Source organism: Macrobrachium nipponense, chromosome 8, assembly GCF_015104395.2.
Source record: "Macrobrachium nipponense isolate FS-2020 chromosome 8, ASM1510439v2, whole genome shotgun sequence".
Classification (NCBI taxonomy): Eukaryota; Metazoa; Arthropoda; class Malacostraca; order Decapoda; family Palaemonidae; genus Macrobrachium; species Macrobrachium nipponense.
Genome location: NC_087203.1, coordinates 54,933,112 through 54,947,171, shown reverse-complemented (window position 1 = coordinate 54,947,171; position 14,060 = coordinate 54,933,112). Strand labels below are relative to the sequence as shown.

The window sequence follows — 14,060 nt, the reverse complement described above, 5'->3', positions numbered from 1 at the left end:
GGCATTGCTTAATACTTTTTACTTTTCCTCCATCCTCTTTTGTCTCTTCCCACCTCTAAAGCTGCCCAACTTTTTACCCTCACATTTAAGAACAAATCCCTTTAGGATACCCCTCTAACGAAATCTGACTCATCAGTCTATATTAACTCATTTAAGCAATGGTAATTTAATGACTGCAGATAGACTTCATTTTATTTAGGAAGTTTTGTAAGGTATCATTTTGGGCTGAGAAATTATTTAGCTAGAAGCTCTCATGAGTTAGGAAAATTTCAGAAAAGTTACAATTAAATGGAGAAGGAAACATCATTACACAAGTATAGTATCTACTAAAGAAATATATTTAATGAGATGTAATTTTACTTGGTATTTTGTTTGCTGATAAGGAAATTCGTCAGTCGACGGAGACTAGTTTAAGAGACATACTGTTCTTATTTCCCTGGGTTAAATATGATGTAAAGTAAAATTTATGTTGTTGAAGCCACGACTCCTATTTTATTTTTCTGTATAAATTTGTCTGTAAAAGTTGCTCTTAACATATTCTCTAAATCTAAGGTTTGAGTTCCTACATACTCTCTAAACTTTCAGTTCTATGTATAAATGGCGTTTAGACAGTCGTATGTATAACTGATGATAGTTTTATCTGTAATTTATCAAAATACATTCAAGCTGAGGAGAGGGTAGTGACAGAGCCATATATTTTCCTAAGTTTTTGAAGTTATCTTTCTTTTCTATATTAATTCAGAAACTTTTAGGACGCTGCTGTCATGTAGATGATTACTATGATATAATTTACAATATGCATTATATCTTCCATAGTTTTCTCAAAAGATGTGTAGTTTATTATTGGTGTTATTCATAAAATGAGTTAAGTTTATCGTTTTTTGTTTCACAGGCTGATGGAACCACAGAAGGTAAATTAACTGGAAACCATAATATGACATTGGTTCTTCGACATCTATCTGTACTGATGGGTTTCAGTCCAACGGAACATTGTTTTTCAGTCTCTCCTGCTCGATTGCGGTAGGTGCTTCTCTTAATCTGAATTATTAATCACATGTCTATTCATGGACATTACACATCCATGCTAATTCTGAACACATTCATTGACTTTAATATGCTAATCATGCAAATAGATTACAATTTTATGTGCAGGACAGTCATTACATTGTGATTAAAGGATAAATTTAAAAAATTAGATTTACTTTAGTCAATAAAATGCTCGTTTTGTATCCATGAGATTTTCATGCCTATGATGGTAAATCATCTGAATATTTAGTGAGGGGCTCAAAGCCTGATTAAAAGGAAACTGCCATAAAGAGTACTGTAAGAATGATCTTTGTAGCTGATCCCAATTATTGTGGCATGAACAGCCGTCTTACTCTGTAGTCATGTTGATAAAGGATTTGAAGTGTGGAAAAGGGAGCAGTCTAAGTACAATATTCATGAAGAACTTGTTAAATGAGTGTTTTATGACCTTAGAAATGTAAAGTTTCATGACAGGAAATTATGTAGACCAGACTTTAGATGTATTTGATTTTAAATTGGGTTATATTATTAATGGTATTTACAAAAAAGTTGTTTAAATTCAGTCATGTAACGCTCATTCTGTGTAAATTGGCTCGTTATTATTGGGTAAAATCAGGATTAAAGCCATGATTAGATTTCAAAAGTGAGAGGGCTGGCCATAAACCACCGATACTTATATTATGGGTGCATATCTTGCTAAATCAAGGACTAGGAGATGGCTCTCTAGACATCCATTTCAATGTTAGTGTTATGTTGGTTGGGGAATTTTCTTATTGTACCAGTTTGAGATGTACTACAGTGTCTTCCTGGAACTTTGTAGGGTACATTAAGAGAATCTAAGGTTTGTTTTTGATTTAACCTTAAGATATTATTTCAGGACCTGCATTTTAACAAATTCTGCGCCCTTTTTAACGGTAACTAAATACAGATACCATAAACTTGGTATATGGGAGTTCCTTTATGCATAAAATAAAAAGTATGCTTATTTAGAAAGATGATACAACTTTTCAGAACATTGAATGACACCAGTGCATTCCACATCAGCATTATTTGATTCCTAACTCTGCCTTTGGGTAGTACATCTTTGAAATGCCAATATTAGGTTTCCATCGTCTTTTAGTAGGTGTAAGGTGTAAGAAGGCTTGATACTGGAATAGTATTAGATTTTTATCTTTTAATTTTGGCGTGCCGAATTTATTTTGACATAAAGACTAACAAATTTTTATCATCTCTGAATTTCAGATCATCTCCTGTTTTTAATGCTTTTCTGTCAAATTTGCCACATGTCTTGGACCACAATTTCAAAATGGGAACCTCACTTCTCCCTACTTGCCTACCTGTTCTCCAGTTTTGTGCAGCGCCGCATAGGGTTGTTGATCTTCGTTATCCAGCTTTCAGTTTATGGTGCTTGCAGCCACATCCAAGACGATACTGGCTAAGTTCAGTCTTGACATTCTTGTATAAAGTGAGTTCAAAATATTTTTTCAAAGGCCCATAGGTTCTTGGAAGTATAGTTAAGTTGAAGTAGAATATACTCTTAGAAAAATTTTAACTCTATTCAAAAATATTTTTTTTTATCAATAGATAAAAACAGAAGTCATGTTTCATAAGCATCAAAACTTAGGGCAGTGAGTATGATAATTATGACAAAATTATTTTGAGGAAAAGAGAGACTCCATTTTAACTTCAGTAGATAATGTAGTCTGTCAAGCTATTTTTCCTTTTTTTTGTATATGTTATGAATCTTATATTTATTTAGTAAAATAAAGTAGTACTTTCATGTTCAGTTACAAGTTCTTATTAAAGGTAAATAATGGACATTGTGTAACATGAAGGATTTATTCCAACAGTATGAATACAGCCAACACCCTTTATCAGGACAAGCGTTATCCCTGGTACAGATTGTCATGAACACCATAGATAATCATTATCATCGCTGCAAAAAAATAGATGATCCCACATTGTGTGCAGCTAGCTCTGCATATTCCAGGGGTAAGATGCTAAATGTCACAAAATTTTTAATCATGAAGGTTTATAGTGGAAAAGATGGGCAACTATTTTCTTAGTTTTAATGAGAGAAGTACAGGATTTGAACTAAATAGAGTGCATGAAATATATTAACCTTAGGTTCCAATGATGTGAAATTACATTGACAATATATTTTGTTCTTAAAAATGTTATAGAAGTGAGCCAGGGATCCATAGGTGGAAATGATGGAGAACATCAGGGTGAATCTCCACCGCTCTCTCCCAGTGTGTTTCCTGGTGCTGGTGCTGGTCGAATAACAGTGACTAAAGGAGTTGCACAAGAGACCAGAGCTCAGTACCACGATCAAAAAGCTGTGTATGTCCCAACCATTCAGGATTCACGGTGAGTCACTATAGTATATGAAATTTAATGTCAGAATAATTTTACCTTATTTAGTAGGAATCCTTCAATTATCCAGGTCGCCATTATCCAAAACTCAGCATTAGTTGACACATCTGGACGAGGAATCGGAGTCCCAAAGATAAGATGTTTAAAAATAAAAAAATAAAAATTGAAAGAACTGCTATCCAATGAAGTACTGTAGACTAAATGTCTTTATGGAAGTTGTGGAACAATTATTTTTTCATTCGATTATTTTTATGTTAAATTGCGATGAAAGTAACATCTTAAATCCCTGTAACCTTAGCATGGAATGGTTACTTTTGTTACTTCTGATGAATTTTAAAGAAATGGGTTGGGTGTTAATCAATAAGTTGTTTCTGAACTTATAATATCTCTTGTCAACACATTTTAAGGAAAGTTGAGTCCAGGTAAGATTCTTATATTATATTTTGTGATCTAACACAGATGAAAAAACCATATAAGGAAATCATGTGGGAAAAATCGTATCACAAGAAAATTTTTTTCCATCAGTTTGCTGTCTTTCTTTGATCTATTTATAGCACAGTGCTTCACTAGAAAGTACCTTATATTTTAAAGCCTCCTGTTGTGCTGTATGTACTCAGGTACATTACAGTATTACAGAATGTTCATTAATATCTTATAGTTGATTTTCTTCAGTTTTAAGGAAAATATCAGTAACCCATAAATGGTAGAAGGCATGGAACATCTTAGCTTTGGTTCTGGATTTATTTGGCAACAGTGCATGCCTATGTTATTTTAGTATGTAATTCTCCCGGTGAATCTTTTGATTGGTCGACAGGCTATGTCAATTCAGAGCCCCTTCTTGATTGTAACAGGCGATCCTCTTAACAGTTTCGTGTAATCGTACCAAAGTGGATGTCCCGACTCACTAGTGGGTATTAACTATAATGAAATTTAAGTAGAGGGCCTCCTTGAACACAGCGCAGGAAACTTTTCCTCCGGTCCACCAACATCATGTGCCTCTTTAACTAAGTCTTAATAAGACCTGCACACGATGATGACTCTAACACCAACAGAAACAACAGAGCGGGGTTTCCGAGCATGAATAACACCAGTGCGGCTAAGAAACTGATAGCCGCCGTTGACCAATCAAAATATTTGGTGGGAAATACCAACAGTAAGTCTCGCAGCAATATAGCCATCGCAGCAAAAACTTGTCATATGAGGAATTTGAAAGCCAATCAGAGTGTCGTGAAGTTTCTTTGACGACTAATTAGGGAAGGGCTCTGGCCCGATGTTAAGGGGCAATAGATTTACCAAAACGGAAAGTCCCCAGGACGTGCAAAAGGACGAAAGAGCTATGGTGACAATTTTTAAAATTTTATTAGAAAAATAAACATACTCTCATTGCTACACAATTATTTACATATTTACAACGATTAGGCTTCCCGGGCCACACTCAATAATATCAAAAAGGAAAACCATGACCGCGTGAAACACTAAGTTAATCACTCAAAATCTGGGTCATCGTGAGCAATAGCGCAAAAAATCTCCTTGGCACAGACATCACTGATATATGAATTTCGCTTTAAACAAAGGCCCTAACTAAGAAAAAGATACATTCAATGATTACTCACAGTTACGGTGGTATGGTGGAGACTGATACTTGGTTTTGCGGTCCTCAGACCTAACTTACTAACACGTCTTGCTAGAACTATGGTCTTTGGTTTCAACTGTTCCACCATGCATCTAACTCAATAAAAAAAAAAAAGAGAGAGAGAGCATAACAACTTCAATGAAACGGTTTTCGATACAGAAAAATGAGTGAGATTGACCCAAAATATTTTTTGTGAACTTTAGAATCATCGCATTTCTGCCGCCACTGGGTGAGTTCTAATGGAGAGAAAGCTAAGGCATCAAGGTGGAGTTCTTTATTGCAGAAAAAATTGTGCACTATTTTTTTTCGCGACACAGAACACAAGATTATTTTCTCAGCCAGCCACTGGCCAGCAAGTATCCTGCTCCTGCTAACCACCTTTGTATATAGAGCCAGACTCCTTTGGCTTTGATTATGCTGAGTAGAGCCTGAGTGGGTCGTGGCTTAGACGTGCAAGGAACGACTTGCTCAAGCAAAACCTCGACTGAAAACTTATGGATGGTCCACTCTTTATTTCAATACCTGCTCAAGGCATCCTGTTAAACATCGAAGTTACTTTGAAATTTAGATGGAATATTCTTTGTTTTATTGCAACAATTATCACAAACAAATGTTTAATCTCTATTTATGAAAGAATTACTGGCACAATCCAGTAAGAGAGAAAAAGCAATGTTGAGAGGCTGAAAAAAGGAAAACTATACAAATAGAATGCAGGAGATGTAGCAATCACATTTAGCTCTATTTAATTGTACTTGAAAAAGGGTCTTCTACCGATACATATAAATAAACAAATGCATTTGTTTATTTAAATGCATTTCAACATGAGGTTTAGTCGAGTGCTTACTAAGAAACAGCTGGCTTTCAGTATAACTGTCCGGTGACGTAACTTACAAGTAAAAATTATCTGGAAGCCTGTGATTAATAGCTAGGAATGGAAGGCAATAATATTTATTTCTTGGTCTCCCACCAAAGCGCTATCTTTAGTTTATCCATGGTGGAGACATGGAGTCTTTTATGTGATATTTATTTGATTTGATTCCTGTTTCTGTTATATTGGAACCATAAAAGGAACTGAACATATTTGACATAATATACTTTTCAACTTGCTTGGTATCTAAACCCAGTAATCTGTTGTAACTTTATATGCGTCTGTGATTCCTTTTCATTTTGCAGTACTGTATCGTTTTCTGCACGTTGAAAATATGAATAATTATTAATTATGTAATATAAAGTATAATTTAATGATTCAGCTGGATCACATAGGTAGACTCGTATAGTGCCCCTTTTTAGAATTTGAAGTGCAACAAAGTGAAGTTGAGGAAGTTAGATAGCGAAATAAAAAGAAGCCAAGGGCCTGGGTGAAAATTACGACTGAAAGTATTGGGGCTGAGTCCAAAGAGAGGCTTCAGAGAACTTTAATTATTGCCTATTGTCTGCTGTACAACGCATGTGGGACTTTAACATATTTGAAAATTGGTAAATAAGATGAACAGAAAGATTTTTATAATTTATGGTAGTTAAAATAGGTTACTGATGATGTTTGTGATTTTTAAGACATTTCATGCAGTGACAGACTTCTTACCAACCACTGTTTAGTTTTACAAATGTTTCAAACTTTTCCCGCTTGAGATTTATGTGTAATGGTATTCACGCATCTCAAACGGAATAAAGTACTTGGTATTTTTTAACTTATGAAAAGGTGCATTTTAAGACTGTGTAACTCCGTGGGATTTTATTTTTATTCATATACTTAACATTCCAAGGCTTTCATAATAATATTAAAGTGTTTACATAATCTATAAAGTACGTAATAACAAAATGATAACTGCTGATTTATAAAGTAAGTAGTGAAAATGTGAATTAATAGCAAAATAAGCAATTTGAATAAACTTTTAGCTATTTTAAAAATTTTTTTCATTGAGTTAAGAATAGTATTGATCATGAGAAGTGATTCCTTTTGATATCAGAAAGGTACCACAGTAGCTTATTCATTTTATCTGATCACTGTAATCATATATGTTTTTTGAAAGGATTTTGCGAAATAAAACTAAATTTTTAACCGATTTTGCTGTTTTTCTTATTTTGTTATTATTAAGCCGGCGTTTTGCAACCACGGGTACCTGCTCATGGAGCAGCCTGTAAATACCATTCAGTGAAAAAATGGTCACGAATGAAAGGAGTAAATTTGATGTTGAAAAGTTTAGAAATATGGTCATAAAATAAGATGTTCAACAGGTAGGATTACACATTTCTCTAAACCCTTAGGTGGCAGTCAGTAGGAGAGAAAGAGTGACAGTAGCGAGTCGTAAGAAATAAAAATAAAGAATTGTTCGCAAGAGAAAAAGCTGAAAATGCAAGTCTATGGAGATTCCGTGCCATATTTAACTTGCTATTGGAAAGGAAAAGAATGGGACAACTCTGTTTTTTTTCCGCTTGACTGGAGGGAAGACGTGTGGTTGTGTTTGCCTCCCCTTAACATAGGACTGTAAAGTGTAAGTGTATTATTATGCTTTGTTTTCATCCCCCTTCAGTACGGCGATAAAGAAAAGAGGTAACAGTTCAAGTGGAAGACAGATCAATAGTTGAAGGATTCGGTCGCTAGACATTAGGCGACAAAACAGGGAAATGAAAAGGAATAAAAGGAGAAATAGGATAACTGCTTGAGTGCTGTTTGCTGGGAAAATCGTCGGAGTCGGAAGTGAGGCCCGGGAATACCATGTGATTCTTTACATTCCAAGGGTCTACCCAAGTTATTCCACTGATGGCTTCCACGAAGCTGCGCAGGAAAAGTCAGAGTTGCGTTCTGGACAGTAGCTTGTTTATCTTTGTTCGCTCCCAAAGTTGAGGTGGCGGATTGGAAGTATGACTGTTGCAGCGGCAGTTCCAGGATGATTTTAAGGTTCGATGTGAGGGGATGGGGCGAGGAGGAGAAGGTGATGGTGTTGGCTGCAGGGATTGTCACTTTCTCTTGACACGATACTGAGGTTGCTTCGATAGGTTGCCTGGCCGTTTCCGGTCCTGTTTCTGTGTTATTAGTTAATTGCTAAGGTACCAGTACAGGTGCAGAGGTGGTGTCGGTCTTAATTGGTGCATCTTGGCTTTTAACTACAATGCACACCAGTCTTGCACTGCATCGTTTGAACTATGTAGGTATGATGTGGTTTCAGCTTCACCTCAATCTTTAAGAAATGAACCACAAAACCATGCACGGTCTTCTCTCTGTTGTTGTGTTATGTGATAACATGAAATGGTTTGATATCAGATTTTTTCAACTAATGATATATAGCACTATAACTTCTCTTCTTTCCCCTTTTTGTTTCTAGTTCAAGCGCCAATTTGTGTAAAGACTTTCTTGGTCTACCCACTGCCTCAGCTATGATGGGTTTTGAATCCTGAGAAAGGACTTCAGGCCTTCCAAGATTCTCCCTCTTTTCGCAATGACAGTCGTATGGATTTTTGTTCCAGTTTCTTTTAACAAAGGATTCATCTCTTTTAATATATTCAGCTATCCAGGAACGTGAAATGAAGGATGCGCCAGCATCCCTGGCCTCTCTGAAAGTTATAGCCCAGATTCGGTCAATTCATCTGATTTCCTCCAAGTCGTTAGCCATGACTGTATCTAACTCTGTCACTCAGTCTGAAAATACAAGAAATGTAAAATGAAAAATAGTTTAATAGAAACCGAAGATAATGTACTTGGAGATAGGCTATAGCAGAACACTTCATAACTTTCTATTTGTTCTGTGGAAGGGGCCATCTAATTTCGAAACACCCGGTATATGACTGGTAAAAATGTTCTGTTACAACAGAATTCCATTTAATATATAGAGAAAATACTATATTTCAGAGACTGCAAACGTAATTTTCTACCGACCCCCTCAAGACAAGACCTGAGAGACACCCAACAATAAAATAAGAATTCCACGTCTGGACAGGATTAAGACGGTGACCCAGACTCTCGGAAAATCTAATCCGTTTTGCATTTGCTTACCCAAATCCCTGATTAACGTCCAACAAAAGACTTCTCTCAAGGACACGGGCGTTTACGAAATCCCATGCCTGGCCTGTGACCAATCTTACATCAGTTTTACAGGAAAGTCACTTCCACAGAGATAAAATGCAACGTAAACGATCAGTTATGTATGGACAACAGAACTCAGCTATTTTCAACCATATAAATGAACATAACCACAGAATAAACTGGAATTAGTCACGCATATTTTATAGCAGCAACTGTCGGTACAAGAGTCAAATGATAGAATTGGCCTTGATTAATAAACAGAGACCAGTAATGAATATCTCAAAGGGCACATGGGATTCAGATGTCATTGATAAAGTTTTCCTTTAACCAACGCTTAAGAGGATTAAAGAAGGATTATCAGTGGGAGTGACCTAAATTGGCTTAACTGTGGATGGATCTGTCACCACTTGGGGGCGTGGGGTTCCAATTTTTTTTTGTAAACATCCTATGTTCGTGTCTTATTTCACACTTGTCTTTGTCGAGAAATCGCGTGGAAGGATTGCACCATCTTTCGCAAGTCTAAAATGTTTCACGTACGTCTGAAGCGTTTCATTTCATATAAGTAGTTAGAGATGTTTTTGTATTGAAAACTATCTAATATTACTAGTAAATTAAATCTTATATCTCTCGATTTATCAAAAGAGAATTTATTGACTCGTAAGTACTTTAATTTTGAAATGGAAAGTTTGTGACGTCACTCAAGGAAATGATAAAACTTAATTTCATTCAAGAAGATTCTATGATCATATCTTTTACTTTAAAAGACTTTTCTTGGCTTAAATCACGTAATAATAAATGTTATTTATGATTGTAACCCCACTTTCTCTCTACTTATTGTTTTGGAAGAGAATTTTTATGATACCAGCTGAACTTCGGGTCCTAAACGATTTGAACCCGTCAGGCCTTAATGTCTCGCCCATACAAGAGAAATAAATGTGGTCATTCTGAACTCGATACGTAAAGAGATCCTCTTCCCCTCTTTCTCTCCCACGCCATTTTTTTTATTTTATTTTACATTAACATAAAGATTTTATACTTAGTGATTGGTCACTCGTAAATATTAGATTTTTTTCCTATTTCTTAGAGTTATTTAGTGTTACTTAGTGCTTATTGTGGAATCTGAACAAACATTGTATATGTGTGTAACGATGCCTTTTTTTTTTAATATTGTGAATTGTTTGGTGAAATTTTGGAATTAGCTGCAGCAGAAACAATTGGTACCAAGGTAATGTGTTATTATACAATTATTAGTTGCATTTAAAAAACATATTTACAGTGGTTTTGTGAAACAATTTCAATTTTTACACATTGCAAATTTGTATGTTTTGTGTTTATTTCTTTTAAAGTGATTTTTTGTGCATTCATCCTTTTTCTTAGTGAAGTGTTTTTTTATATTCTGTGATTAATGCTTTCTTTTTGCAATTTTGGTATTTTTCATATTTTCTGTGTTTTCATTTACATTCACAATTTGATTAACTTAATTGCTTTCATTAATTAATCGTTGCATATTTAATTGAATTTAAGACTTATAGATTAATTTCCAAATTTTCGTTACTGACGAACACTTTTGAATTCCGATTGAATTAATTAATTTTCTTGATTTTTGTGGTAAATTAATTTTGTTTAATTTTACTTAATAATTAATTCAAGAATTGATTAAACTTTGTGTTATTTTCAAGTTACAGTAAATTTCCCTGAGATTGTGAATTTCACTTATAAATTTTGAGTTCAATAATAAAGTTTTGTATTTAAAATTTTTATAAGTGTTTTCTTTTTCACTAGTATATTTAATATTGTTTAGGTAAAAACACAGAGTGGTAATTGAGCTGTTTTCATTAAATTTAATTGAAGTGAGTTAGAACCAGGGAAGTACTTAGACTTTTAAAATCAGGGAAATACTTAGACTTTCAAAGTTGTTGAAGGAGTGATGCCCTTTAATTAGTTTAATTACATATAAGATTACCTCACACCTGTTTTAATGAACTCAGTCTGATTTTCTGCAATACAGGTAAGTTGTTTAAGGGATCACTGTTGCCTTTAGAGTATTCAGTTGTATTTTACCTGCGATGAAGGTTCAGGTGTATGGCTGTGGTGAGGTAATATTTAATGATTGGTAATTGTAGTAACCAGATACTTGGTACTTCGTCACAATATATATATGTGTGTGTGTTTCTTCCACATACACTCTGAAATGCATTAAGCAGTTTTAACCAAACTTGATATACATCTGGAAATGAACACTGTCGGGTTAAGACATCAGTGGCACGATAGGGTGGGGCGTGGTTGAGGGAAGGAGGAAATATCAAAATTACAGAAAACGATAGGTTTTGGTGTCTAATCCATAGTTTTCGGGGTTGCTGAGATGAAAGTGACACTTCTGATGCCCTTTAAGTCCAAATTCAGTCCCGATTAGGAGGGTGGGTGAGCAGGAGGGTGGGAAGGGGGAAAATGTAAAAATAACCATAGTTTTCGAGGTTTCTGAGAAGAATGGCGACTCTCAATGCCCTTTAGGTACAATTTCAGCCCTGATTAGGGGGAGGGGTCAGAAGGGAATGAAATGTAAAAATAATCAAAACAACAGATGTTATTGTCTAATCCATAGTTTTTGAAGTTGCTGAGAAGAATAGTGACACTCCCAGTGCCCTTTAAGTCCAAGTTCAGCCATGATTGGGAGGAGGGTGAGATGGGGTGAAATGTAAAAATAATAAAAAAAAGACAGATATTAGTGTCTAATCCATAGTTTTCGACGTTGCTGAGAAAAATAGTGACTCTCCCAATGCCCTTGAAGTCCAAGTTCAGCCCTGATAGGAATGGGGCTTGGGAAGGGGTGGGGAGTGGGTGACATTTAAAAATAACTGAAACCACAGATATTAGTGTCTAATCCAAAGTTTTTAAGGTTGCTGAGCAGAATAGTGACCCTCCCGATGCCCTTAAAGTCCAAGTTCAGCCGCAATAGGGAGGGGGTGAGAAGGGAGTGACATGTAAAAATAATAGAAAACACCAGATGTTAGTGTCAAATCCATATTTTTGAGGTTACTGAGATGAATAATGACACTCCTGAAGCCCTTTAAGGCCAAGTTCAGCCCCAGTAGGAAGGTGGGGTGAGAAGCAATTATCTTAACAAGAATGAGAGAGAGAGAGAGAGAGAGAGAGAGAGAGAGAGAGAGAATTTTATCGATTCTAATCAGAGATCTCCCGGGCAGCACCGAGTTGGACAGGTAGTAAAGGATAAAATGCTGGAAGCTTTTACCTTGAGATATGTGATTTTGCTAAGTATTGTATACGACTTCCATTTTCTGTACATAAAAACCTCGCATGAATCAGATTAATGAAGTCTTGCTAAAGTAAAATCATGAGTGGAAATGTCAAGATCATTTTAAAGGTTCCATCCAGCTACATCATTTTCATTAAGAAAATAGGCTCTATGAATTCAAACGGTAAAATGAATGTTTAGAAAGTTGTGCCTTTTGAGTCCAACAACATCTTTCCCCTTAATTCTTATTTACAGCTCTCCAGTTAAGTTTTCATTCAGCATCATAGATCGTATTCTCCTTCATAAAATTTTATTTTATTTTAACTGCAGTTTTCTCTAGGAAAATAATTTTTTCTTTGGTAATAAGGATTACATTTTTTTCAGAAGTGTGGTATTATATGAAACCATGAAACAAATTGAAGATCGTAAAAGTAGAAAGAATAATGTTGCAAGGTAAGATAATCACTGTGAGAGAATGTTATTTGGAAATTTTCACAATTTCTTCAGTAGTCTTACTGGTAATAATTTTTATGTGTTTGAGCAGAATTCGGAGGAAAAGTATAAAAACAAGCATTGTATGGTGAATGGATTCTTACAGAAAACAATTTGTAAGGTGTAATTATTAAAGAAAACAAATATAACTAGTCGTGAAGTCATAGCTAACTAAAAAAAAAACATCGGTAGGATGCCCAAAGGATTTATTATGAACAATAATGAGATCTTTCCACCACATGAGATGGTTCTCATTACTTATCCTTATAAACGATATTTTAATGAGGATTATATATTTTATTTACATCTCAATAATCAAGAATTTTCCTGACTTAACTAACATTTGCAGAATCTCATACCTTCTACAGACAAGTTATGGAAGACTGCATTAATTGCTTATTAATAACACATGCTCAATATTTAAGAGCAATATGAAATTAATAAACAGATGTTGAATTAATAGTTAGATGATTGAAATAATATGCGAATTGATCTGTTGGAATGGAAGATGTTAGAGGCTGTTGCATAACATACAAGAGCACAAGCAAGTGTTACCCATGTATTCACAAGTTACTTTATGGTTTCTTCCATTCACTCTACATTACAAGCTTTTCAACTTCAGTTTGTGCTGTTGCAGTCCAGAGATTAGAAATAAGTCAGGGCAACTTAAGAACAGAGAAAAGAAAATATGTTGATTCTTTATTTCTTTCCTCTAGGTGAAAGTTTATCTCAAGATAATCACTTGAACCTTAATCAGAACTTCACTGTGCTAGGTGTCACAGCAGAAGAGCTGGAACAGGCAAAATATATAATTGCTAAAAAGTGATGATGTAGTGTCATAAGGATGGATGTTAGTAGGCTGAATAAATACGTTATTATATGTAATTTAATAACGTAGAGCTGAATGTCTTCTTTTTTTATTATTAAATTTCTACTCTTGCTGTCATCTCTCAAATAAACTGGAAAGGTAGCAAAAATTGAAGCATGGCTATTAGATGCAGTAAATTGTTTATAATCTGTCAATTATGTGGCTTAGTCACTCCAAACACCTTTTCACTATTTTAAGACTCAATCAGCGCCCTAGTGAAATGCAACTCCGAGAGCTTGGGCAGTGGTTCTTTTTAAATGAATTCTCATGAGATGTAGTACTCTATACTGCAGTTTTTCATGCATTATACCATGGATGTTTAATTTCTTAAATGCTTTATTGAATGCCAAATGTCATACAATTTCATTTACCCTTATGTTTAGCCTTGGTC

At 34.9% G+C, this 14,060-nt stretch overlaps 1 protein-coding gene across 9 annotated transcripts in view; it reads left to right on the top strand.

Annotated features, from left to right (window-relative positions):
- The window catches only part of LOC135222787 (protein unc-79 homolog), an 841,880-nt gene that overhangs the window by 649,516 nt on the left and 178,304 nt on the right, over positions 1-14,060 (top strand). For 8 of the 9 annotated variants that reach the window (XR_010316338.1, XM_064261060.1, XM_064261059.1 and 5 more), the window contains 6 exons: positions 893-1,020; positions 2,269-2,491; positions 2,877-3,018; positions 3,210-3,396; positions 12,694-12,762; positions 14,053-14,060. The exon at positions 14,053-14,060 is cut by the window's right edge and continues 74 nt beyond it. Coding sequence is in view for 8 of the 9 variants with exons in the window: in XM_064261060.1 (XP_064117130.1) it covers positions 893-1,020; positions 2,269-2,491; positions 2,877-3,018; positions 3,210-3,396; positions 12,694-12,762; positions 14,053-14,060 (757 nt within the window). In the remaining variant the exon portion in view is untranslated. The remainder of the gene's footprint in view (positions 1-892; positions 1,021-2,268; positions 2,492-2,876; positions 3,019-3,209; positions 3,397-12,693; positions 12,763-14,052) is intronic. The other variant, XM_064261063.1, reaches the window with a different exon arrangement.